This window comes from Cystoisospora suis (assembly GCF_002600585.1).
Source record: "Cystoisospora suis strain Wien I chromosome Unknown contig_3714, whole genome shotgun sequence".
Taxonomy (NCBI): domain Eukaryota; phylum Apicomplexa; class Conoidasida; order Eucoccidiorida; family Sarcocystidae; genus Cystoisospora; species Cystoisospora suis.
Genome location: NW_027156509.1, coordinates 1 through 26,316, shown reverse-complemented (window position 1 = coordinate 26,316; position 26,316 = coordinate 1). Strand labels below are relative to the sequence as shown.

Sequence of the window (26,316 nt, the reverse complement as noted above, 5' to 3'; positions counted from 1 at the left end):
GGAAAGCAATACGGCTAGGATCTGAAACGTTTCGGTATGCCGTGGCAGGGACCAGAAACCTTTGAAGGTTCCTTCTCCGGATCTGGGGTCATACCGGCGTGGTCGACGTTCCGGGATAAGCTGAGCTGCATGGTAGATCCTCAGTTCTCGAGCAAAGAAATGAAAGTGGGTCACGCCGTCCCATACCCATGTAGAAGTGGCGCACACGTCCACTGGTGCTCCGGCTACACTGCTTCAGTGTAGGGCTTTGCCGTTCAACGCCGCAGACCCTGAACCGTTCAGCGTCGTCCTCATGCCACCACTCATGCTGTAGGCGTTCTGTGAAAACACGGTAGTACCTGGTTCACCGTCATGGAGCGCACGTGGAAGGCCCCCGCCTTCTGTCGCAAGAACGATAATACCCCCGAGTCTTATCCGTGTTTCACGCCTGGTGACATGTACCGTACGGTTGTTGTGACGGGATCACACTCGCCAACGCCCGATCCTGTATCCTACTTCGAGGGGAGCCAGACGGCTCCTTTTATCAAACCTGGAAGTCGTGCCGGGTTTCCTTGTTAAGAGCATAAAGCGTACGGCCCTCCGCATATATGCTCAGCCAACCCGGAAAGTGAGTGGCGCGGGAACCACAGTGACTTGGCAAGCGGTATTAATGACTCGAGGAGCTCATCCCTCGTGTTTCAAGACTGGTTAGCAAAAAAACTTGTGCAGCAACGCTCAGCAAGTTTCCGGGCTTTTCCAGGCTTTCAACACAAGACGCGTAACAGTTGAAGTAACGGCACGGTCATACAACCAAACCCGAAAAGACCATGTCAAGTACTGGCGCGTTAGTGACACCATAAGAAAACACGGGTGCGTGTACGCCCTCTCCCCCATCATCACACGCGTTCATTTGTTCCACCGAGGCAAGGTGAGTGGAAATCGTTCGACCCTGTTGATAGAATCAGCTCGGGCCGCTTTGTCGCTTCAAAGGCAGTTGACATTTGATGGCATTAACTTCGGGGGCCGTAGTGGTTAGTTTAACAAGGGTGCATCGGACAAGTCAATGTTGCAGCAAATAGGGCAGGCGTTCTCATCGTGATCATCTCCGAGGTCACATCCGCAGCGCTTTGAGACATACTTGGCGGTTTCATCAATGGCGCCCATGTCACACGGAGTTATAGTGGATCGATCGGTAGACGCTGCGCTCGTCCCATGCTCTGCCACTTTCTGAGGCTGAGTTGCCATGGTCGTCTCTGACTCTGCATCCTCTTGGCTCGCCAGTTTGTCATACTTCTCCCGTGGCGACATCTCATTTTGTTTCATAGCCTCTTGCAACTGCCGTTCTTTCTCCGCAGCGGCCGCGGCAGCTGCAGCTTCGGCTGCGGCCTGTTCTTGCTGCCGTCTTTCCTCCTCGGCTTTTTTTGCTGCCTCTTCGGCTGCCCGACGTTCCGCCTCCTGCTGTTCTTCTTCGCGCCGTCGCCTTTCTGCCTCCAAACGAGCAGCCTCTTCCTGCCGCCGTCGTTCTTCTTCCTGACGGGCGGCTTCCTCCTCCGCGGCCTTCCGGGCCGCTTCAGCCTCCTGCTCCCGTCGCCTTGCTTGCTCTTCCTTCTCGCGCTCTTCTGCGGCTTTGCGTTCTTCTTCGGCTCGCTTTGCAGCAGCCTCTTCGGCTTCCTTCCTCGCTCTCTCTTCCTCCTCGGCCTTCTCCTTTGCCTCTCTCTCCTGTCGCTCTTTCTCCGCTAACTCCTCCGCTTCCTTCCGGGTCGGCGTTTTAGCCGTGTTTTTTTTGCAGGCGTTTCCCATGGGGGCAAAGTAAGCTAATCAACCCAAAAAGGACTCTGCAACCAGACGGCGATGGACAGCAGGCACAGAAATTTGGCCGCCCTTCCAGAATGATTTCGATGCACTTTCCACAAATACAACGAAACACGAAATGAGAGAGTACAGATGTCGGGCAAACAGTTGGCTGACTCGAGAGGTTTGCAGGGTGGCTACGTGCCTGCCACAAAGTCTTCGCCTCGGTCGCAGTTGAACTCGCAATTCCTGAAAGGGTGGGATATTTGGGAAAAAACCGCGCTTGCAGAAACAAATTTTCAGCTGCGTCCGCGCATTACAACAAAATCGGCGAAAAAACTCACAGAATTAGGCACTCTGCTATACTGCTCGTCGTGTGCAAACATCGATATTGAAGGGGGCAACGGTGCGCCATTGCGCAACAGCGGCTTGTGGCATCCCGCGCGCCTGGTCAGCCCAGCTGATTGTCACGTTGCTCTTGCAAGCGAGTCATCGGGGCGTTCGACTAAACCCGGCCACCACTACCGCGCGTAGACGCCGACCACTGGTAGCTCAACGGCGAATACCCAGGTGCACCTGTAGAGAAGTCAGTCTCCTCGAAACAGCGGGCTCTTCTTTGCAATGACGCCGGGTCAATGAAGAGCGACACATCCTGGTTAGCTGCCTCAGTGGGACAGCGGCAAAACAAAACGCCAGTCCGTGGGAACTGTGAACCGAAGTAAACGCAGGTTCTTGTGGTGGCTAGCCGCTTGCTGCCACGACGGACGTCGGTCCAGAGTGCACCATCTCCGGCCCGTTACGGCTTCAGCTACGCTCTGCGGTCCGTCCTCGCCTTTGCTAGCAAGCTTTTTTTTTCCGCATTCGACCGCGAGAAAACTGCTTAGGCCTAAAAACACGTACTTTAAATTGATCCAGGAGGCAGACAGACCAACCGTAAGGTTAGAGGCGGACAAGAAGCGGGGAGTACTTTTTTTCGTTGCTCGAAAAATATGTGTGGACGCAGCAGGCGAATTTCTGCCGCGCGGTCAACGTGAACTGGGCCCAGTTTCTCCTATGCATCGCATCCGCACTCGAGCTGGGTAATGATTGTGACTCCGGCGCAGTCTGTTGCCTGGTACCTCGATTGGTGCAGTTGTTGTGGGTTCGACCGTAGTCTTACTTCATGCTTGTCTGGGCTAGAGAAGGAGAGCTCTTTTACTGATATGGGCAAACTCTCTTCTGAACACGGTAGCGCACGAGTCTCAGATAACGAAAGATGATCAGCAACCGCGGTTGCGAGGCAAAAGCCTTCAGTCTGGCACGGAGAGTAGACCGGTCAGTCGTCTACTGCTTTTGCTTATCAGAACAAGAGATTCCTGCCTTGACGTCGACCCCGAACTCAGTACGAAAAAAGAAATCCGCTGCACGCAGGTAACGACTGCTCAATGTGACAGCCCTTATGTGCTGGCACATGCATACGCCCGGAACCGGGGTAGCCTCCACTAATGCAGAAATGTCGTGACCCTTTCGCAGATTTGTCAGCTTTCCCGCATCGCTCTTCCGAACTGCTGTGTTCGCCCTCTCAGCTTGGTTCGGTTAGCCAACAGCCAGCAGCCACGATTCTCTTTGAGTGGCAACGCTGCTACCACACTCGGAGTCAAGAATATCCACTAGGCGAACGTTTCTCCCGTTGGCAGGATAATCGAAAACAATCTTCCTGAGATGGGCCCACCTTTCTGCGAGAGGGAACAGTCGTGTGTTGTCTTAGTGTCGCGCTTGGCCGTCGAATATTGACGATCTCTCTGGTCCACTGGCTGCATACTCTTGCTGAAATTAAACGCCAGAATCAACGAAAGCTTTGCCTGCACATGCAGTGAGGAATCTGCGTTTTGAGGACTCAGCGGACAATCTATTAGTGCAGCGGTGAGAGCTTGTATTACTGGGGGTGTGGTGTACTGCGGCGTGCCGTAAACAATTGTCTCTTCCTTGAAGGGGGAAACGGCTTGCTTGACCTCCAGGATGATTCCCAGATCTTCTAGAGGGTCCGCGCGAAAACGACCGCTTTCCCAAAAAAAGAAGGCTCACGGGCGACCGGCGGTCCCACCAGGAAGCGCCGGTTGCCCGTGTCTTGAGACAAGACACCCTTTCCCGCCACGGGTCAGCTGACATACCGCCGAAGCCTCCTGAGCTGTTCGCGGACTACCAGCTACTCCTACCTCAGAGTCATCCTCGGCGTCCGTCGCGCCCTCCATAACCTTAAGGACAGCCTTTGTTGTCTCCTGATGCTATTGAGTTCGTTGTTGGGCGCTATTGTTTTTAACCAAGGCTCTACAGTTCTTTGCGAAGCTGCTGAAAGAGAAAAGCCTAGCAGACACTGGTGGCGGCTTCGCGCGTCCCCGCTGCCGCACGATGATGACCTGAAAGGGCGTTCTGCCTGTCACCTCAGCGATCAGCCTCAGGTCCAAGAGCATTTTGTGATACAACCTCACATCTGTCTTTGACCCGATTTTGTCTTCTTTCTCTGTTACATTGTTGTCTTGCGGGCCCCTGTTGGTTACGCTAGCCCTGCAAACGGTTTCGATCGGCCTGATCACGGAGTAACCGCAGCGGACTACGACTTCAAGAATTGCTCCGTACTCCCCGGTCTTCCAGTCAAGCTTTTTTCTTTTTGTAGCCCGACCCTTTTTTTTGCTGAGCTGAAGTGAAATGTCTTTTCTTTTTGCTTCTCCCGTACTGTAGTGACGTCTTCAGTCTGACAGCGGCTGGAAGGCCCCGGCTGTCTACGGATCCGCGGCTGGGGCACTTCTGCAGCGACAGCTGTCTGGATTCCTATACGAAGGGTTTCAGTTCGTTCGCCACTTCGTTTTCTACCAAATTGATTTTGAAGTACTCTTTTTCTGCATTTTGAATTGCTTCTTCTCGTATTTCCACTTGTGTCCGAGGTCTGGTGACGACCCGGGTTGTACGGCTAGCTGTCCGGATCGTAACTGGTTCCTCAGAGAATCTTTCCGGTGTTTAGTTACACATTCTCGGGTATTGTGTCTAACTCGTCTAGTTTCTGTTGGCACATAGCTTCTTCTTCCGTTAAGATGAGGATGAAAGGCATAGGCGCCGGCTTTTTAGCCGGCTTTCTTTACTCCGCCATTGCGGTGCTGTTGGTCGGCGTTTATGTGCACGGAAAGGCTGGCCAGGTCATTTCTCCGCACTTCCAAGCGGCACTCCCTGACAGTTCTTACCAGGGTGTTGATGGTAAGAGGAGTTCTGGGACCTAGCAAGCAGCAGTGGCAAGCCGTTGAAGTTCAGCTTCAGTCGTCACTGGAGCGTCCTTATGTGCTTCCGTGTGTGTGGTACGTTAGGCACCGTCGGGAAGGAGGTCAGCTTTGCGCAGACCTACAGGGAAGGTGATATCTGGTTTGGCGTCCTCTACTCGGACTACGTCATCAATGCGTCCACGACTTTGTCCCTCGCCTTCAAGTCCAGTACGTCAGAGTTGGCCCCCACTTTGCTGCTCCGTCTTTCCTGAAGAGATGTATAATGGTCTCCTCGGTAAATCCCCGGACTGCCCAGTTATGATTTTTTCTCTTCGTGTCTTTGCGTGTGTCATCCCTCCATCTGTTCAGTGGCTCAGTACATTTACACCGCGCCATTCCTTACGACCATGTTCGCGTCGAATCCATGGCTAAAGTACTCGACGATGGATTTCGGACAGAAGCAAGCACTTGTCCGGCGGATCCAGGATGCTGCAAAGAGCAAGTCTCTCTTCTCAAAAAGTGAGTACTCCAATCTTTCTGGGTGAGCGAAGAGTGCAGGGGTGGAGTGGCAAGGGAGTTTTGGGGGGGGTGCTTGGTCGTAGCAGTGGCTGAGCGTCGTTCGAGAACGTCTACCCAGTTTCTCGCATTCCCGGGGGTTTAGTACGATATATACGCATCCCGTATGGGGACATGTGTACCTGTTTCTGCTGCAGAGCTCCCCGAGGCCAAAGTTGCTGAGCTGCTGACGGATCTGTTTCTTAAGCGAGTGACGACCCGACTATCGCGACTGTTCGGACGGCGTAAAAAAGTCTACAAAAAGATGAGGACCGACCTGATGGGCTTTCTCCACGAAACCGGTGCAGCGAAGTCGGCGGCGGACATTGTTTTAGGCAATAACAGTAAGCTCTGGTGTTCTGGCTGCACAGTATGCGATGGCCCTCCCAGCTTATGTCTCTTGGTCCTAATACCAGATTTGGAGGCATGGCTCTTGTGCTTACCTTGGACCGGGTTCACCAAGTATCGTCGATGGTATGGTTGCTTGCGTCCTTGCAGCGGAGCTTATGTTCACTTGGGTGGACTCGATCCGAAAGAATCCCATAGCGACAGTTAACAACGTGGTGAAGCACGCATTCGAAAACGGTTTGAGAGGATTTGCGGGTATGGCCGAGTGGGAGCTGAACCAAGGGTGTTTCGCTGTTGCGCAGCAGGCGAAGCACATTGTGCCGATGGCGAACCTGTTCCCTGGGGGAATTCTGGGCAAGATTATGCAGAAGCTGGTCCGCTCATACGTCATCTTTTTTCATCCTGTCCTCGCGAACTTCAAGGGGCTAGTATCGCTCTTTCTTGCACTCCTGTGCAAGATTCGTTTTCCAAAGATCATGAACGCTCTCTTCAATGCGATCTTCCGCGCGAAGCGACGTGTCAGTCGGGCGCTTCGAAAGTTCTGGGCAAAGATGGTCGGCATGCGGGGAGATTTTGTTGGCAAAAAGCTGATTGAGGATTTGATGACAGGATCTGGGGCTGTGATGATCACCTTGCTCTTTCAGCTTCATGCTGTCGATATTGACGCAATCACTCGCCGAGGGGAGGCTGTCGAGTCGGGCCTCCTGGCGGGTCCCGGGGTATGGGCACTGTCTGATGGCTTGTACGTTGGGCTTAAGGACTTCGGCGGCGTGTTCAAGGCGTACTTCAACCGCTACGCGGCACTTTCTTCGGGCATTGTATACTATTGCAACCAGGTACAGCCCCGAGGACTCGAGTGGTCGAGGTGCTCTCTCCCTTGTGTCCGCTTCGGCGTCGTCTGCACTTGCGAACGTCGCACAGTACCAGCAGTGCCTTGACGGCGTCTCATGACACGTGTTTCGACGTGGTATGTATCTGCGTGCAGCAAAAAGTAGTATCGCTGACGGAGGATCAATTGGATGAGTTCTTCGTAAGTCAATTTTCTTTTGTCCCAGCCGAATACCTGCGCCTGCGCTCAACGACGACAATACGGGCCAAGGAACCGGGTGTGTGCTTTTCTGCAGAATGGAGAGAATCAGGATGAAATCCCGCCACGCGAGCGTTTGGCTAAATGGGTAAGGACCTCGCGCTCGTCGGTGGAGAACTGGTCACCATGTTTCTCCTCTGAACACGGTTGCAAGATCGAGGTCGTTTCGTACGTGTGTGCTGTCTGTTTCACAGTGCACAAAAAATAGGAAATATGTCAACAGGCTGCAGAAGAAACTGGTGCCGATGGCAAGCAATTTCCTGAAGCACGTCGTCAGGGCGCTGAAGCAGGAAATGAAATACTTCTCAGATTTTTTTGCGAACCTCTTGGCAATTTTCTACGAGTTCGCATTCTCCACACTGGAAGGCGGCATAGCGAGCACGATCAATTCGAATTTCGGACGAGCCCCCTATCAGCTCGAGTTGGACTCGATTCTCCGACGGCGGCAACAGACCAATCCTCCGCAAAAAGACTCAGAGATGCCGCGTTCCATCTTTCGCAAGCCTTGGATGAAAATTGCAGTCACAAAGCTTGCTCACGGTTACTTCGAGGCTGGTACGTCACGCTGCCTTCCGCGTCTTGTTGGAGCTATTAGCCGCAGGTGTATCACGGTCACATGATCAGGCTTCTTCGTGCTTTCCTCGACCAGATAAACTATCTTCTCTCCGCCTTCAACTATGACTGCGGAGCATCTCCTGTGTCCTGCGCTTCTTCCTGACAGCGCACGCCTTGACAATGAGGCGATTCATAACTCAGACAGCTTTGAAACAAAGTGACGTTCGGACGATGTCGAAGAAGACTTTCACCAAGTTCAACGAGGCAGCCAAGCTGATACAGGCTTCTCTGGCGACTATGCTGGGACGATTTCTTAACAGTCAGGCGGTGGTCACGCGTGACCAAGGACAAACTACGCGCATGAAGATGTACGAGTTCATTAACAAGTGTCAAGATCCAAGTTCCCCGGGACACGATGAAGTCTGTGGTAGTTACGTAACTACAAATGTGGACGAAGTGAAGTTCGTGGCGAACTCCATGCTTGCCATAAACCTTGGCATTACTCTTGATTCTCGAGATTTGCTACTGTCTGGCCCACTTGAGGACACAAGCAGTCCTTCTTTCGTTGATCCGACGGAAGCGTTCACTGCGTGGGGAACGTGGCTCGCGGGCAACCGATGGCCCATCCGCCGGGGCAAGGAATTCCTCCTCTACGCCCAACACGTTGATTCAATAGGTGCGTGCGGTGCTGCGCTTAATTCGCGGCCTTAGGATGACTCCACCTTGCTCGGGAGAGACTTCGATTTGTCAGCCGTATGAACTGCATTGTTGTTTGTCTGCAGAGAAGATAAGGCCGTTCTTGGAAGCCCTTCGAAGTACTCTTCAAGACAGAGTAAGGGAACGAACCGGTGATGAGACCAAAATGAGCACTAGCATCTCCTGAGCAGGCCGGCCCCAAGTACATGTTCTCGGGAGCTTTGTGAAATGTGTGACCACAGTCAGCATACCACTTCCAAGCAAGAGAAGTGAAGCTGAAATAGTCCGACTTCTACAAAGTATGCTCAATGCGCACTGTGCCCGCCTTGTGCACCTGTTTCTGTTCTCGCAGCTTAGGTTCAGCCGATACGACCAGGATGGGAGAGGGGCACTTCGTCTCTTCGACTACCATGGCCGCTCACTCATTTTCGTCCGTAAGTCCATGTAAAGTATCCCCACCGTGAAAGAAGGCGACACTTTAAGCGTGCTTATGTCCAGTTGATTGCAGGACTCCTGAGTGCACGAACTTGTCGCGTCACCAGTCCACACTGCTCTAGCAAACGACAGCCGGTGGGGTGTAATCGTGCTACACAAACCTTTGTTTAAGCCGTACCCACTGATGCCATCCCGTGTACAAGATTACAGCAGGAGTGCAGCCTCAAGCTGTAGCTGGAGTCTTCGACGCGAAGCGGGGCCGACTGTGGGAATACAGCACCCAGAAGAACGTACTGTGTGTCCGATTTATGTGACGGTGACCACTGCCTATCTCACGCTGCTCCTTTATTCCTGCTGGTTTTTTTCTCAGCGACGGACGCTCGGAAAATGCTGGGTAAGTGGGACGGTAGCACGTATGACGGAACCTGGGTTCGGACACGCTAAGATTGGACAGGCGGACGATTTCAAGGGCTGTTACTGCTTTGAGTCGCGACCGAGGTTGCTTCCCTGCTAAACCTAACGGAGCGTGTCCTTCGTGTTTGGCAGACACGCTTGCCACTTCCTAGATCCCTGGGTATGCCCCATGCCGTTCAGTCGTTTTGGGGAACGTGGCTTTCGGGTTGATTCTTTTGTTCACGCAGACGACCTGAAGAAAGTTCGACCAGATCCGTTGGAGGCCCCGGCGACATTCGAGGTGCTCCGCCTCAACGAGGGCATTTTACGATTTTCGAGCAACAGAGGAATCGCCTTCCAGGGAACACTCGTGTATGCCGATGATCGTAAAGAGCTTCGGGAGATTCAGTACGATCCCATCGCAATCAAGGAGCTGCTCACGGCTCAGCTCCTGAACGTTAGGGGTCGCCTTGGTGGTGAGATGGTAAGACTTCGTGGGCCCAATAGTGTCCCCGGCCAGAACGGTGTGGTGATGCAGCTCCCGTGCAGGTGAAACGTGTGTAGTTTTGTTCCGAGCGCATTTTTAGTTGGGAGCGCGACGGCCGGACCGAGAACGAAATCTCCGATGAGCCTAAGAGAGAAACCGCACAAAGGCTCGACCTGAGTGTTTTCTGTGCGGTTGCAGGTCGCGACGATGATAATGGTGTTGCACCGGAACACCCCATCGTTCCACAAGCACAGTTTTTCGACCTTTCTGGATTACCTCTCTCCGAAACTCTTTTACGATGGGATGCTGGCATTTGCTGAAGGGCACCAGCAGCAGATGGAAACAAGCATTAGCATTGAACGGAGCTTGTATACGTTCCCAATGAGCTTTCAGACGTTCAAAGATATTTTCTTCAATTCACTAAACACGACGGTTCTCCGAATGCACTCAGTTGACGCTTCGGACACACTTTCGATTTTCGTCGTCGGGCTTCTTCATTACGCCTACCAGAAGATTGTGAAAAACCGTACAGGAAGGACTCTCGTACTGCAACATTTCCAGCGCGGCCTTCTTTACGTCATGCGGGCAATTGAATCTGAGGGAAACCTCAACAGCTTCCCCGAATGTGCGTTCTTGGTGCCGGAAAGTGGAGTTGATGATGTTGTCGGTCTGAAGTGCGGTTTGTACCGTTTCTTGAAGCTCCGGTCCCTTCTTCTAACCCAGGTAAATCTCAAGTACGTATGTAGGCAGTCCGACTGCTGTCAAGAGGCAGACTGACATTTGTGGTAAGATACATACTCGAGTGCTCCCACTCGAGAAGCCGTGTCTGAACCGCAGCACGAAAGTCACAAGCAAAGTGTCGTGTCACTGTAGTCCCGACTGCGCGAACACCACTTCAAGGAGTATTGGACGGTAGCGGGAAAAAAGAAATATAACGAGTCGTGACTGGTATGCACTGCGATCAGGCGGTGACTCCGAAGGGCCAAAGCAGCATCAAGGAGGCGACGGTGATCGTCTACCTGGATGCAGCGGTGGAGTACCTCGAGCGTATCAAGGGCCAGAAAACCTCTTGGGCTTCTTTCTTGAATTATGGAGGGTTCCGGTCTACCGCGGAGCTGTATGCAGAGACAATGGGAGAATACAGCTTCGAGGGCCTACAAAGCCAGCTGGAGAGCTCGTGGGTTGATTCACCCGACGTGCTGGATCAGTTGCGGTCTTTGATGGATCCTTCGCTTGGCTCAGTGAAACCGCCTGCTAAAAATGAAGGGACAGCTGCGATGCTTGAGCGGCTCTGGACCGGGACCAAGGACATGGTGGGCGGCGCCAAGCAAAACGTCCGCAAGGCGCTCAGCGAGCTGAGAAGTCGCATGCGTAGTATCCTTGGTCACTCGAGTATTCCAGAACCACTGAGGTAAGACGCAACTTTCGCAATACAACGTAGAGCATTCGTCATCTGCTAAGCCTTTGAAACCCATGCAAATTTGGTTTGCTGTTGTGCGGGCTCCAGGCTGTTCAACGCAATAAGTGGGTCCCACTTCTTCGGCATGCTCGAGTACGCAGAATTCAGGGCGTACCCGGACACAGCTATTCTGCCGGATGACTTCTTGAAAGCCTCTGACTTGAGCATTTTCGGGAGAATTATTCTGACTTTCGAGACGGCCAACATGTTTCTTGACAATCCAAAGCACATGAGTGACGTTATTACTCAGATGCGTATTATTCCATTTATCGCCCCCGAAAGTGAAGGTAAGCCCAAGACAGCATTTCAACTCCGTCACAGGGGGACCCAGTGCTGAACGTGCTCTTTGTCTTCAGTACGTGTTCTATATCTCGAGATTGTTTCGTGTGGGACGTGCTTAACTTGCTCTGGTGGTCCACACGAACCATAGTGCTATCAGAGGATCGCGACTTCACTCGGCGTCTTGCTTTCGGTCTTCCCGTGATTGGATCTGGCAGAGTTGTACCGAGAGATAGAGGAAGCAGTACAAGCGATGAGGAAGGAGGACGTCATGGTTGCAGTCGGCTGGCTGCTGTCGTTCAACATTGGCAAGGGCTTGGCGGGAAGCACAATCGCGCTTGGTCTTCTCTCTCTAGCCAAGGTGCGGTTCGCGACGAGCCAGATTACGCACGAAGACAAAATCGGAATCCTCAGAGTTCTTGACCCCGACACACTTCGTTTCATACGGAAAGCGCTTCTTATGCCGGAAGTCTTCAAGCAGATGCGCTCCTTCTCCTCCCCCGCCGGCACACAAACACTCCGATTCGGTAAGATGAGCAACATTTACCAGAAGTAACGGTAAAGCATTGCAAAGTTTGTACTGTGTTGGCATGCGTGGAGGACGTGCCGAACATCAGCTGCGAATATCTCCGCCTTCCTGTGTGTGTGCGCTCCTTCAGCTCCGACTGGTACCATGGTAGGGATCTATCCCTCAACGCAGAAATACTTGCCTCTAAATGAGAAGGTGAACATAGTCGAGGTCCTGAGTCGTTTGACAGAATCGCAGATTGGTCTCGCGTTGCAGCAGCAGTACATGAGCTACGGTACTGCAGGTCAGGGCGAGACGCCGCTAGAAGCCGGGTGCCGGATTCTGATGGACATTGTAAAATCAGAACTGAATACTCAAGATGATGAAAAGGCCTACAAATTGTGGTCCCGATCGCCGACCGTGATGGACAAACGCCTGCCGCCGGCGTGCGTGCTGTTCTACAAGCTGAGATATCTCCTTAGCGAGGGTCGACAGCACGAGACCACAGTTCAGGGACTCGTTGATCTTCTGTACTACGACGGGACTCCCGTTTCCGATTACCTGAAGTTCATTGGAGCTAAAAGGGGCAACGAACTGGAGCGTCAAAAACAGTTGGAACGAGTTGGGCCGGTGTTCACAAGTCTTTATGTTGGTGTCGTCAGCGGCAACCTTGAGATGGACGTCACCCTTATGGGATATAATGCAGAAACGTCACACCTGGTGTTCCACTCGAGGAGTGTGCAGCAATCCCCCAAGGAGCTCCCGCTGTACGAGCTGTGTCACCAGGTCACTATGCTACTCATGGACGAAGCGAAAGAGAAGCCCGAAATCGTCCAGGTCAACTGTAAGTGACATCTCTCATGCTCACTGACAGAGAGCGGTGGCTCCCCCCACCCAGAGCTGCAGTTCCCTTCTCCACGACGTCGCCTGAATTGCCGGCCGGGGTTTTGTGCGTCGTGTTGCCTGCAGTGTCATCATACTACGCCGAAGAGTGGCTGCGGTTCCTCGAAGAAAAGAAAATGCGACAGTTCGTGGAAGAATCCAAAAATACAAAGATCGGTATTCAAAGGCTCAAAAGCCTTAGCAGTGTCTATGCCTTCTACGACATAACGGACTACTTCTTCTCGCTCCGGCAACGTTCGGTCTTCCCCGTAAGTGAACTCGTGAAGGCGTCAGCGCTGGCGCTCGTGACAAAACAAAATCCGACGATGGATGACTACGGTCTTGCCATGATGGCGGTCGACATGAGTGAACGCATTGCCAAAGCGAAAATCAAGTGCTACGAACACGCACTCAAAGAATATGAAGAATACGTTCAGAAGGACCGCGAGGCTCAGGAGATGTGGAAGGCAGACTGTGTCCACGCCGATCTCATCGATAACGGCTCTTTAGGATTCTCCGCTGCAGCCATTACTGAAGAGCAGAAGGATCTGCTGATACAGACCTTAGATGCAAGTAAGCCTGAGTTCTCTTTGCCGTATGAGATCCGCAGCGTTGCCGCCCTTTGGTTACCTAATTCCATTTCATGTTCTATTTTGTTCTGTCCCGGAATCCCCTCCAGCTCTAGCGGCAAAATGCGAAGAGATGTACAACGCGCTCATTCGATCGAAGGTCGACCACGACAAGCTTCTATCACAGGCGTGGAAATTCATCACCTTTCCACACAATTCTCTCAACACCTCGAAGCGATTCCTGGAAATGCACAGATTCATTGGCACCCTCGCCGACGCAGTTAAAAGACAACTTCCGTGGACACAAGTGTCCAACTTCATCGCAGAGGAACGGAAGACCAAGACTCTTACCAGGTCCGCTGACGCAGTGGGCAAGCGACATAGCTACAGCTTCGAGGAACGGCCATACCTTTTCAATCCTTTCATGACCGTATTAGACTTCCTCATCTACGTCAAAACGAGTAAGTCAAGCAGCTACTGTCGTGGTAAGGCTGGACAGTTTTTGTTCGCTAGCATACCGGGGTTCTCGGCACGCGCGGCTACACGTGTGTGAACGGATGAATGTCATCAATTCTACTTTCTGATCTTTTCAGACAAGTCTCAACGGCTCCGCATGCCGAAAACTCTGCTGATGAAGCGAGCTCAGGTTCTCGCGAAATTGCCCTTCATGAGACGGCAGACTCCTCCGAGATACAAGGAGTACCAGACAAGAGTTGAAGCTACAAAGGATACATTTTTCCAGTGACCCAAGATAGCTGGCACAAGTGAAACTAAGCGGTGGTTGGAAGCGGCAGCCTGCTGCGATGGAACTGTTACATATCCGTATATTGTGTACATCCTGTTAATGGTTTTTGATGGGGGTCCTTCCTGTGGGCCCTGCTGCGCGGGGAAACGTCCGCGGAGCGGTCGCTGCTGGCCGTGTAACTGTCTTAGAAAAATTCGGTTGAAGTGCTTGGTTATTCTGAGTAGCGGATCCCTTAGCGTCCTCGCCGAGAAAAGAGGCCCTCTTTCTCCTGCAGAACTGGGGGGGGCGGGGGTAGCCATCAGATGTGCTTGCGACCTTCGTTTTCATACGAATATCCACATGAACCCTTACAAACGCAGTGCACTTTTATCAGGACGGCAGTTCCTACCGTACACCAGTGCTGAGCCCCTCTGTTCAGCACGCGCAGTTTCCGTTGGTGTGGCGACGGCGAATCTTTCCCGAGAGCATCCGAACTGAGGCACCGGTAGTAGTTTGCTGTGGCCGGCAGATCCGAAAACTTCCCCTCCTTGTAATGTGGCACGGGAGCAGGTGGGAGTGGGTAAGAGGCAAAAGCCGGCAAGTAGGCCTGGAGTCTTACGTCTACATTAGATAACGCTCGACTTAGCGGTTCTCTCGTGTTCTGCGTATCAAGAGCGGCGGGCAGAAAGAGCTTCATGCAAAGAAAGAGGACGAAACCCCTCCGAGCAGAACAGCTACGTAGTCTTTACACGATTCTTGCCGAGTACGTGCAGAATCTGTAACGGCTGCATTCCCGCCAGCGACTCATCACAGACGAACGTAGCTATCCTTACAAGTCGTGGAAACAGAGGCCGCCTGGTCGAGGGCAGGGTACGGACGGACTAAAGGTAACTATCGTAGGAGTTTCCGCCCCCTTTCTAAGAGTACCATCGCTGCGAGCCGGTTCAGTGACCGTCCCTTGTTCAGTTCGGAGGGGCGTTTAAACGTGCCCACACACAGGAGCACTGGGCAGAGATGCCGGTGGCAGGATTCCAAGGATGTTCCTCCCGGCGGCCCTGTAAGAGTGCTCAGGAGCACGGTGTGAAGGTTCACAGTTTTGTCGCTTGGCGGCGCGTCCACACTCGGAAGCCCGCCACACCGAAACGGTCGGGCTCGGTAATCGCGTATAGAGAAGTGACCGAAGCACTAGTACAGGCGGCTCGTGGTTGCTCCCCGCACCCCGTGTGCCCCGCTGACGCCACCCCCGATCAACAGACTTCGTAAGAGAAAAGGCGATGTCCTGCCAGGCCGTTATTGCGACCGTCTCTCATGTAATTTACAGTAGTACACTCCGTAGATTGTGTGTACGAAGCCCGAGCACCCGCTTCTGAGTCAGCACATCGTGACAGAAATGCGGGGTCTTTTCGAGACAAGCTGGACTAAACTTGGCAATGACAGTAAGACGCGTGCGTGACCATCTCTCTGGCGACGACAGTCGGTTCGTTCCTTCTGTGTCAGTCATGTTCTGCTGTCCGTACGGTACGATTCCTGAGATCACCTCCTGTCTCCACTGAGCTCCACTCCGGCAACTGGCCACCTAAGAAGACTCCTTGAAGGCTGATTAGAAATCATTATGGAACAGCCTGCCGATTCCGACAGTCCTCTGCGTGCCTGCGTGCGGAGCAGCCGGTTAAGTAGAATCGAAAGAGCCCTGAACTCTCTCAGCGCACAGGCCACGAAAATTCTGGCCTGCCGTACGCCCTCTCCGTCCACCTTCAACTCGAAGGCGAGCGGAAAGAACGAGGCGCCTGGCACGTCTACTGAAGAGAGTGGTAAGGAAAAACACTCCACTACCATTGGAAGTCGTCATCCTCGTCATTCGTAGTGCTGCGTGAACTGAGAGACTTGCACGACGCGCTGCGCCATGATTACCTCACATTGACGAGTTCAGTAGCTCAACGCAACCCTCGGAAAGCGTCGACACCAGGACGCTCCCCCGATCTGCCAGAGCAGGTCCAACAGCGAAAAGCCTTGTACGTCACCTGCAAGAGCTGTTTTGAATCACCTGTTCATGGAGGGGTCAGGAAACGAAGACTGGAAGCAGAGCTACACCTTGAACAACAGGTTGGCTTCCGTCAACGTGTTAGTGACCGTAAAATGGGCCTTGATGCTGCACCTTCTGCAGCACCTTGAAGCAGCCAGATGTCACTATGCCGTTGTCACGGCCAAGCTCCGTCGTGTGCTGTCAAATTTGAATGACCACTTAGTGGAAAATTCGAAGGTAGGAGACGCCTATCGCTCCCGATGCCTCTTTCACCGAACACGCAGTGTCTCACAGATACGACACGCTGTGGCCCGGGAGACCGAAGTGCACGCGGGCCACCCTGTGCAGAGTGAACGTTAGACTTCTCGGATTCGATGCCGCTATCTGAGGGGGAGGACACTTCAAAACAACGTATCCTACCTTCCTCCCAATCTGCGCACATCGTTCCTTCCCTGCGTACGTGAGTAGTGCGGCCCGCTGCCAAGAGCCGTACTGGGGCGGAACCGCTGGCCCCGCTCGTGAAGACCGTCCCTTACAATACAACTCAGCTAAATGCCGGGTGCTACACGAAGCTACCCGTACTGCAATTAGCTGGCCACCCACGAACCCAAGATGTGCGCAGACACCGTAGTTTCCGCGGTGCGCGAGTCCTGCACCACGTCTTTCAGCTCGGAGTCATGTCGACTCTCATGAAGGGCCAGAGCAACAACCACTGACCGTGCAGGCAAGAGCCAAACTGCCACACGAGTAGGCCATCCTGTCGTCTTCTAAACATGACCACCTCCCACAGAACCACGGACGACGCCTGTTTCCATTGCCGCAACTTTGAAGGAGTTGTCCTACCCTTGCCACCGACCACCCTCGTCTCCACACCAATACCTACCACAGGGTTTACACGTACCAAGCACGCTGTCGGCAAACAAATTACGCCGCTATTCAAGAAGGCTGGGAAACACCTCCAGTTGTGGGCGAAGACGCGCACCACTGCTCATATTCCTCAGTCACATCTACAACAATCTTTGCACTGTTGTGCAAGAACCACTTGGAGAGAATATGAGTTGTCCAGACGTTTCAGCCGAAGCTGTCCGAGGCCTACCCTACGTGGTCTTTCTGTGCTCCTGAACCTCTTCTTTCGAACGGATACCTTGTCTCTCCATCAGGGTCCTGACAACTCCGCGTCGGACGACGACTGAGCCCAGCCAGTAGTCGGGACAGACCGTTTCCTCAACCCTGCCAGGCATCAGGCGAACCGGCGAACGAGTCATAACATTGAGCGAGCTCGACGGAACACGTTCTTGCTTCACCGCCGGACGTGTTGCTGGAACTGGCAAAGAAGTAACTCACGAAAGTGCTGAAGACGCGTGACGCGGAAAAACAGTGGTCTACCGCGCACTATACCCGGTGCTTCACTGCGCTCTCACTCCTCGTTCCGTAAGTGACTAAGGTAACAAAACGGCTACAACTATGGCAGTCGTCGCTGCGCCTGCCGGCAACCGTCGACTTCTGCATTGAGAAATAGACAGTCTAACCTGGGTGTCGAATCCGATCACCCGAGCGAACCACCCGAACACTATCCAAGCGAAGGGTCCCTGCCACGGCTTGACCGCCAGTATGACTGAACCTCGACTCCTGTGCTGCAGGAGTTCGAGCCTAAACGACTCCAGGCACCAAGCCCCCCGTAGGCAATGACTTCCCATGAGGTCCAGATAGAATAATTGCGGTTAACTCAACGACAGTGACGGAGGTCTTCACTCCCCTACCAGCGCAGCTGCCCTAAAAATGCAAGCCTAGCTACTATCGTCCCTTCCCACATTCACTGTGCTGCAACGTTACCGAGAAGAGAATTGACACACACACGTGGGAACCAACACAAGAGCAGAGTCTTGCACATGAGGGAAGCAAGGTGTGACTCGCGACGCTCCACATCAGAACCCGACCAGCTCACGGTGGCCGCCACTCTCAAGACTGTCTACACCACCGCTGCATCTTAGCTACCTGAGGGCCAACGGATTTCGCTTCTGCATCTCCATCCACATCTGCTCGCGCACCTGTTGATTCCCAGGACCACAAACAGGACGCAAGTACACAACTCCATTCCGCTTGGTCTCAGTTCAACAAGACGGCCGCTGCTCGACGCCAGTCGTCAACAAGTCTGAGGCACGAACAGCGAATCCCCCCGATAATAGTAGTGTCCGCTAAGGAGACAAGAAAGCCACACAGGGAAACTGCCTACATCTCGACAAGCCACCTTTTACCGGTGGCGTAGAAGCCGTCGGCTGAGGCTCTCCGACCGGTGCCGGAGCTAACGCGGAGCCCCGCTCTCCGGACCACACTTCGGATGAGACGTTACACCCCGTGCTGCCTGTGCACACTTGATCCGCGCACGGAGGTAGTGCCGGGTAAAACAGAGAAGCCGCACCATGTCCAATCAAACAACCAGTGAACACCTACAGCTAAGGCGGGCACGCCCCCGACGCTCTCTGTAAATTCAGGAAAACTGCGCTCATGGCCACGAACAACTCCCGTCGAATATAGTTGTCCGGGACTGAAGGAAAGAGAGCGGTTTTTAGCCCGGGACACCGCCGAGTCGGGATGGTCCCGTGTAAGGCACCAGTCAACAGCCTCACACCAGCTTCCTTCCCGCCCCGCTTCCCCCTCCCGAATCGGTTGCCATCAAAAAGAGGATGTATTACACAGATACCTCTTTCTGCCTACACACAAGTGCCAGGATGTGAGCTGACTCGCTTTACATAAATGCACTCACTAGATTGGCGAATGCTGTGGCTCGCTCTTCGACGCTTTGGTACTTTTCCGGTGGGGGAGGGTCAACAGGATTCAGCCAGTACGCGTCCAACCGCGTCAGCCCCACCTGCACGAAAGCAGAACGATGCAAAAAAAATCCCTGCCGAAGCTTGTGATACAAAAAGAGTCCTTAGTCAGTATCTTGCACTCCCAGCAGCCCACGCGGGTTCGGTAAGAGCATCTTCTACGCCCCTGTAGAACTGAGCCCCACGCCAGGCACGGCTGGCCCCTCCTCCAGCAACGGAACAGTTGGGACAACAGCTCGGATCCCTCTGCAGTTGCAAGGAAAAGACGACCCGAAACACGAGATCTCCCGCAGTGACGATTCACGTCATTTCCGGACTAACGGAGACTAAGAAGAACCTGGAACGCATGTCAACGAGGTACCTGCGCCGTTCCTGATCAGTGTGCGGCCTTACGCAGACGATCGCCCCTGCAAGGCATCTTTCACTAGGTCATGTGAAAGCACCTCAGTTTATCGCAACTTCGAGGGATCAAGGCAGTTGTGTTTGCCGTTGGCTCATACCGAGGAGAGACTAAGAACCATCCAGTCGAAAGACGGGAGCAACTCAAAGGCGAGATCGAAGTAGCCGCATCGATACACCAACAGCACTGGCTGTACCCTGCAGAAAGCCGAAAATCCGCCTCGGCGGAACTGTAGTAGACATCGACCATTGGTTGTTGTACCTGGGAGAGAAAGCAAATGCAGCAGGCACGGAGTTCCCACCCGCAGGAACCAGCACCAAGCAACATGCCCAGCTGTCCAGAGCGCCACGGAGCCGCACGCAATTTCTAAAATCCCATGCCTCCCGAACCCGTCCACTCCGCAGGATAAAGCGCTCGCATGCGCCTCACTACAGTGCGACTTCAAGGACGAGCCGAGAAGCCTATGTCGCCACCGGCAGACGCATCAGCATTCCCGGAGGCACGACCCTTCTCCACGGCCTCACTACATACGACCGCGCTTCACCAGTTTGCAGAGTGGTGACCTGATTTTCCCGTGTACGAGCCTGCCTCCAGCTGTGCCTCACTGTGAGCTGCGAACGGGCCGGGCCTCCCCGAGAAAACAGACGCCACTTTGAGCAGTCGTGAGTCATAGGGTCACTGAACTGAAATGGAGCCTCGCAGGTTCGTTACTTCAGTTTCCGGCATGAAAAATGGTTCCCATTCCGAGGCCGGGGTACCATGAATACAGCCCGCTGCGATGTCGTTCACCTTCCAGTGCACAGAGGTATCTTGAGGAACCCTCTTGCCCGGCTGGGAAGAAAGCGTGCCTTGTTCTCCTGACAGGTGTCCTTTCTCTCTCATAGAAAGGCACTGTTCTCTCTTCTCCCACTTACCTTCAGGAAAAATAACCAGCGCATTTGTATGCGGGTCAGTGCAGCACTGATACTGGCGCTCTTTGATTTTCTCTAGTGCTGCAGCCCTGGACCACAGAGTGCGCGCGCAAGGACAACAAGACCGAAGACTATGTACCACTTCCCGAGAAGGGCGATGCACACTGTTGTCTCATCGACAGGCCTGCTACAGCGCTATGGATTGCATATGAACAAGACGACATTCATCTCACGGACCAACTGAAACCGAAACTCTAATGCAAGGAAAACATAACTCATAATCCCACGGGTGCAAAATCGAGAGACAGACGCAAGCCTGCAGTTGGACGAGAGCGCTCTTCACACAGTACGTAGAGGGCGAAGACCAGCCTGCAGCAGGGAGCGACAGTGCAACAACGCTATAGCGGTGATCAAGCGGACACCCGGCATCAAAGCAAGCAATTTTGGCTGATCGGGAGAACGCTTAACAGTCTGCCCACGACCGGCGTACGTACCCGGTACCAGCAGCGGGTGTCAGCCGCATACGTTCTTCTCACCCGTTCAGAAGCAGCGTGGACGCTAGCCCTGGACTGATTCCAGATACCATACCTGTCATCGTTGCTTTCGCGATCTACGTAAATACATCCGAGGTTGTTCGCCGCAATGCCGATAAACGGCGTCGTCGAAAGAGAGCTCTGCAGTCCAGCAACGAACTCAACGACACTGTGTGTGACGAGAGACAGCACACCCATAACGACAGTGTCTTTCACACCAGCAGAGCTCAAGATGCGTACTGACAAAAGGACAGGGAATGCTTTGCGCGGGTGAAACCGACAGAACAACGAAGGATAAGGCAACATCACCCGGGAGCGGGACATCGAGCTCTGACGCCACAGACTTGCAGCACTGTCAGCTGTTCTTTCACCTGAATAGAACACCACTACTGCTCCCCGACAGTTTTGCACACGGTACATCTCCGAGGCGGGGGCGTGACGCCCCGGGCCAGTCCGGTGTCGAAGAAAGACGCGACCGCACACGAAAAAGAAGTAAAAGAAAGGACGAACAAACGACAGAACTCCTCTATCTCACTATACATGATGGAGACGTGCACATACCTTGGAGACGAACGCCGCGAAAGAGGTGATAATGAAATAAGGAATATCCTACACAACCACAAAAAGCAGAGCACTAGTCCAAGCAGGGTCTTCACCAAGAACAGCCGGCACTCACAACATACGTGATCCGAACTTGTAGACACTGCAACAGGGGGCTGCTGCTACTCCCCTGCACGCTAGAGGCGAGACCGTACGCCAGTGACATCGTAACAACAAACGAGTTCCGCGTGTGAACGGCCCACACAATTATCGTTGTGCGGTAAAGAGACGCCTTCCCAGGGACCGACGTATACTGACGTGCATGCTGTCCTTACAAAAACGCGGCGAAGTCATTCTGTGCAAACTCCAACTTAAGCTTCTGCTGCACAATGCTCCACACAGATTTCGGCTACTCGCGTACAAAAATCTCCGCACATGGTTAGCAAGCATTCAAACACGGCACGGGTTTCACTCGGCGTGTCCGTAGATACAACTGGCGTGATGCAAGCGTAGCTATTACCGAACGAATGCGAAAATTTAGGGCCGACAAACACTCATTCTCGTTTTTAAGAGACCTCGCCGGCCAAGCGTATACGAGCTATTTAAGTGCGCTTCACCTGCGCACATAAACCAGTATACTCACGAGACAGGACACATGATTGGACACCAGGATGCGTGGCTGGCCCGCGGGCTTCTTGTCCGGGTGATCCTTGTTTGCGAGGTAATGCTCCCGAATCTGGAGAATCCCTACAGACAGCGCAGAGTCTACACGCGTTCCCTGTGGCTGGAAGAGCCGTCCAGAGACTCAGACAGCCCCATACGCCAGCGAACCTATGCCCGACAGATCTTCCAAATTTGCATTGACCTGACAGAACTCGTGCGAGTGACCCCTGTGAAGCACCGGAGGCTTGAAAAGCCCGTCCGACACGGGACGATAGAAACCACAAGAATGGACACACGACGAACCATTGCTTCTTAGCGTTTCCCATAAAGTGCTTCGGCCGTCTCCCGAGATGCACTTCCACCTCTGGGGACGCCGGTCCATCGCTCAATTCTTTCCCAAGACGACGGAGTGACGTGCCACCCGCGAACCAGCTGCACCTGCACATGGCGGATTGCTACGCATGCACGCGCCAAGCAACTGTTGGCACACTGCCACTATTCTCGCGTGAGTGTTCACCACCGCTCACCAGATAAGAACAACGACACGCGTTTCGTGGCTTAACTACCTGGGCAGGAGGCCGCTCGCTACGCGCGAGCGTGAACACTGGAGAGTCATCCGTAATCTCCTGAACTACTTCTGCATTCGAGCACTCTCGATGCTCACTTACGCAAACTGTACACCGGCCAGACCAAGAGCTGACCTGCCGAGAGTGTCTCGCCGCAGCCCATTCGCACTCGACGAAGCACGCCCCTGGCTACCCAAAGGGCTTACCCATCACGTAAAGTAATGCACGGCAGTGCAAGCTCGTGCACCACCAAACAAACCGTCTGGGACAAGAACACACAAAGAACGCAATCTGGGCGTTGCCCGAAAAGCGAGAGAGGGCCAAAACCGGGAGCGCTCTCTTCTGAACTGGAGTGCGCGAACAGACACGACATCCGCGGGCCAGTCCGGTAGAACCGCTCCCAGAGAAGTAAATTACACCGCCCGGGTCATCGTCTCTGCGCCTTGAGAGTGTTCCGCTTGGCCCGTCACCGCGAAAGACACATCTAGGCTTGTGCCGTTCAAAGCCATAGAACCACCCGGAAAGTCAACCATGACGGACGCTGGCTTACCTATGTTGTTCACGCTTTTGCTCACTTGACACCGTCTGCACTCGCCGCCCGAACCACCAACCGAGAAGCGCTAACAAATGTAAGGGAACACAGCAGATTCATTTGCACCAGCTCTTCTTGGTCTCACTGTTCGTCCTGGTCGCCAGGAAGACGATGACTTCGAATGTATACATATATGCATATACATACTAGGACGAGCCTGAGCACCGCCAGAAAAAACAACCTGGGCAGCACGAACGAACGACCGAGAGTGTTTTTCGAGACCAGCAGGTTCGACGAGAAAAAAAGCGACACTCCTCTGTGCCTCGGACAGTCTGACGGCTCGGACGGTCTGACGGGAAGAAGTCATAACGCACGAGGTTAGCCGCGACGACGTCATGGTGTCTCAGCTCCGAAGTGTACGGAAGGACGGAGGGCGAAACAGTCCTGAAGAGACAGCCCGTGCACTAGCTACTTTCTTTCAGAGCACTGCAGGGAGCAGCGCCCCCTTGTGTCGACTGAAAAGGTTTTGACTAGTCGTAGTCCTGTCATCCTGCGCAACCACACAAGTCGAAAGCTACTGCGCCACACTACTCAAAGAATCCCTAAGCAAAATAACATCATTTCGGAGACTGATCGGATCCCAGCCTCACGTAAACAAGCGAAACCTTACAGATGCAGATGCCGTTGCTGATGACAAGGAAGAACGCCAGCGGCATGCGCCATGGCAGCTGAACAGACCCACCCACACGCCAGCACAACACAAGTGGAGAGCCAGTGGTGAACAGGTCAGCTTAGCCCTGAGTGGGACATCGGCCTCCCCACAGACAGCAGCCAAATGCCGTCGTCTTCCCCGACAGGCGGAAAACAATCCCACTGTCTCGCCCCGCTGTGGGCACACCTACAAGCAGTTAGCCTTTGACCGAAGGAAACATCACCTGTACACCCTGTCTCTCACGCGGAACTAAAAACTGACGCAGTCGGGAATCCAGAGGTGAGAAGCCCGCCCCGACCATACCACGTACAAAACAAGATCCGTACACCTTACCGAAGGCATGCGGCACAGGCAGTCTAGGAGCAACGCCTGTAGCTGGCTGACCACGCACTCAATTTGTGCAGAGCAGAGAAATGCACAACGGCACCCAATCTGTGCCGCACGAAATAGAAGGAGGCCGTGTCACCTCGACGCGACGTTCACGAGCGCTCCTAAACTAACTGAAGTCGAAAAAAGGGAGTGTCCGGCATTCTCTGGTAATCGTCCGAAAATTAGCTCCGACAATCACAAACGAAAACAAAGCTCAGGTTGTGACTGTCGGAGCCGGTCCTCGGAACCCGAGAGTACGACGAACGTGCTCCCAAAATTTCACTATCACTATCCGCTTTTTACTGTTCTTGGTACTGGGGACCAAAACCACCCAGGAACGGAAACAGCAAAAGCCCGCATTCTGTGGTGTGCACGCCAAGGTGGGACAGGTGACGGACTGGCGTGTGCCTGTATTCTTCGTCGCAAGCAGCGGAAAGGCGACTGTATGTGGAGCGCGGCCAAAATAACGAAGAGTGTGCACCCTTTCTTACAACGCCGGACAACACTGAGACTGGGAAAACACTTGAGATGAACAGAAGGCGTCCTCGAGCTCCTCACTCGGTGGAGAACCCTTCTCACACGCCACTGGGATCGGTACACAACCACATAGTCACACAAGCATAACTGAGCTGCTCTGTGTGGCGCATTACACCGCTGTCGCCTCCACAACTACATACAGCGGAGCATGTCGACTGCTTGAACGTGGGTTTAGTCTTGTCAAAAGCCAACTGAGGAGTTTTTTGGCTACAAAGGGCAAATCAGACAGGCCCTAGACGCTCACACGGAGCACCGGCAGAGCGTGACGCCATGAACAAACTATTCTAACCACACGAAAGAGATGACGACAATACACTGAAAACAACACGCATTTGCAATGTCAACGACTGGATGGGCGCGGGCCCCTGTGGGTCCTATGCATGGTGGGGCTATGGAGAGATCTACCGGGCACACAACTGTAGCACGCACTTCGAAACCTGGGGAGAGACCTCCACGGGTCACTCGCAAGTGCCCACGTCAATACCCTTTCTTCTCCAGAGCACAAACACCAGAGAAATGTCTTGCATCACACGACGACGAATTTGGATGAATACTCCCCTGTGTTTCTCACATTCGCCTCACTGACCAGCGTGATAATAAAGAAGCTTACTAGAAAAAGTCCGCCCAAGGCAGTACGCACGAGACCAAGCCGTTTTCGGTCGTTACGCTCGAAGGCAGCGAACTTCCGCTTTTCATCCGAGGTCAGGACGTCCCAGTTGTTGTAGAGCTTTGCTCGACGAAGCGAAAGAACGGCCATCATACAGCAACTACCCACGTAGAAAAGCAACGCGACGAGAGCGACAACCCGGAATGGTACATGGGAACCGGAAGCGGGTAACGGCGCGTCTAACAAAGAAGGGCCTTCGAGCGCCTCGCTTGATTCCTTCATTGTCGCAGACTGGCGGTCGTACTACACTTTCGACAACTGTCTACCTAGACCGGCGTGCCACCCTCGCACGCCACACGATCGAGGAAAACCAGACGTAACGGGTGCCCACGGGTGCGTGCAGGATGCTAATAAGGAACCATGCACAGAAGTCGCCCAAAGTGCGCAAGTATCTACGCGGAAGGTGCTGCTTCCACGGTCCCGTATCAAGACGACAGCCTGCCTGTTGGAGTTTCAGATCAGATCCGACACGAGCTGCCAGACCGGCCCGTCGCAGTACTACAGAACACACGTATGGAAGAGTGGAACACCCGGGGCGAAACCGACAGTGCGCGCTACCTGATCCGCCATCTCATTCATTCGTGATGTGACGGAGACTTGCGGAGAATGCAAGTGGCTCCTTAGCTTGCATGTGAGGAATGCAACAGGATGCCGAACTGAATGAGGAGACACACGCTGCGCGACCTCCCCTTATTTGCCGGGACCTCAAGAGCTGGAAGAAGCAGCTGAATGTCCACGATTGACCGCTCAGAAAAGAAGAGAGCTCTTGTCACAAATTAAGGCTGGTGCGTCACCGAGTTCTGTACTTCCATCCTACTTTGTCGGCGCATGTGATCGATAACCTGTCTGGCACCGTTTTTCTTTTTTCGGGGCGTGAAGTAACCAGTAGCTGGGATGAAGGGAATCCCGAAACGAGAAAAGCGAAAACAACGAAGACGTCCACAACACGTACAACTGACTCAGCCAAGAAAACACAGAATGAGAGAATTGAAATACAGCCTGGAACTTAGGGCGCAGTTCAGAACACATGCGAAGGAAAGAAGATGGAGGCAGACAGA

General features: G+C 53.6%; 5 protein-coding genes across 5 annotated transcripts; 2 read left to right on the top strand and 3 right to left on the bottom strand.

Moving 5' to 3' along the window:
• Positions 1 to 842: 842 nt before the first annotated feature.
• CSUI_007151 (gap45 protein) lies at positions 843 to 2,193 on the bottom strand. Its single transcript, XM_068067301.1, has one exon. It carries the CDS (start codon positions 1,777 to 1,779, stop codon positions 1,012 to 1,014), a length of 768 nt encoding a protein of 255 aa, XP_067920726.1. The 5' UTR covers positions 1,780 to 2,193; the 3' UTR covers positions 843 to 1,011.
• Positions 2,194 to 2,395: 202 nt separating this feature from the next.
• On the top strand, positions 2,396 to 2,999 carry CSUI_007150 (uncharacterized protein; the record flags this gene model as incomplete). The annotated part of the gene is made up of 1 exon (XM_068067300.1): positions 2,396 to 2,999. A coding segment is annotated over exon 1 (147 nt), but the record flags the coding sequence as incomplete, so codon positions are not given.
• Positions 3,000 to 3,678: 679 nt separating this feature from the next.
• On the top strand, positions 3,679 to 14,344 carry CSUI_007149 (rhoptry neck protein ron3). The gene is made up of 21 exons (XM_068067299.1): positions 3,679 to 4,998; positions 5,106 to 5,228; positions 5,370 to 5,519; positions 5,714 to 5,899; positions 6,054 to 6,739; positions 6,889 to 6,933; positions 7,028 to 7,078; positions 7,185 to 7,545; positions 7,712 to 8,221; positions 8,328 to 8,377; positions 8,594 to 8,675; positions 9,047 to 9,070; positions 9,318 to 9,553; positions 9,755 to 10,279; positions 10,522 to 10,967; positions 11,064 to 11,302; positions 11,513 to 11,821; positions 11,954 to 12,646; positions 12,772 to 13,257; positions 13,364 to 13,714; positions 13,847 to 14,344. Exons 1-21 carry the CDS (start codon positions 4,839 to 4,841, stop codon positions 13,996 to 13,998), a joined length of 5,865 nt encoding a protein of 1,954 aa, XP_067920724.1. The 5' UTR covers positions 3,679 to 4,838; the 3' UTR covers positions 13,999 to 14,344.
• A 1,456-nt stretch (positions 14,345 to 15,800) lies between these two features.
• CSUI_007147 (acyltransferase domain-containing protein) lies at positions 15,801 to 26,294 on the bottom strand. The gene is made up of 14 exons (XM_068067297.1): positions 25,202 to 26,294; positions 23,644 to 23,701; positions 22,992 to 23,061; positions 22,648 to 22,703; positions 22,403 to 22,548; positions 21,856 to 21,996; positions 21,234 to 21,281; positions 20,728 to 20,813; positions 20,143 to 20,228; positions 19,329 to 19,489; positions 18,761 to 18,869; positions 17,956 to 18,048; positions 17,042 to 17,230; positions 15,801 to 16,021 (listed from the first exon to the last, which is right to left on the bottom strand). Exons 1-12 carry the CDS (start codon positions 25,478 to 25,480, stop codon positions 17,960 to 17,962), a joined length of 1,329 nt encoding a protein of 442 aa, XP_067920722.1. The 5' UTR covers positions 25,481 to 26,294; the 3' UTR covers positions 15,801 to 16,021; positions 17,042 to 17,230; positions 17,956 to 17,959.
• Positions 19,770 to 20,051, bottom strand: CSUI_007148 (uncharacterized protein; the record flags this gene model as incomplete). The annotated part of the gene is made up of 1 exon (XM_068067298.1): positions 19,770 to 20,051. A coding segment is annotated over one exon (147 nt), but the record flags the coding sequence as incomplete, so codon positions are not given.
• Positions 26,295 to 26,316: the final 22 nt, after the last annotated feature.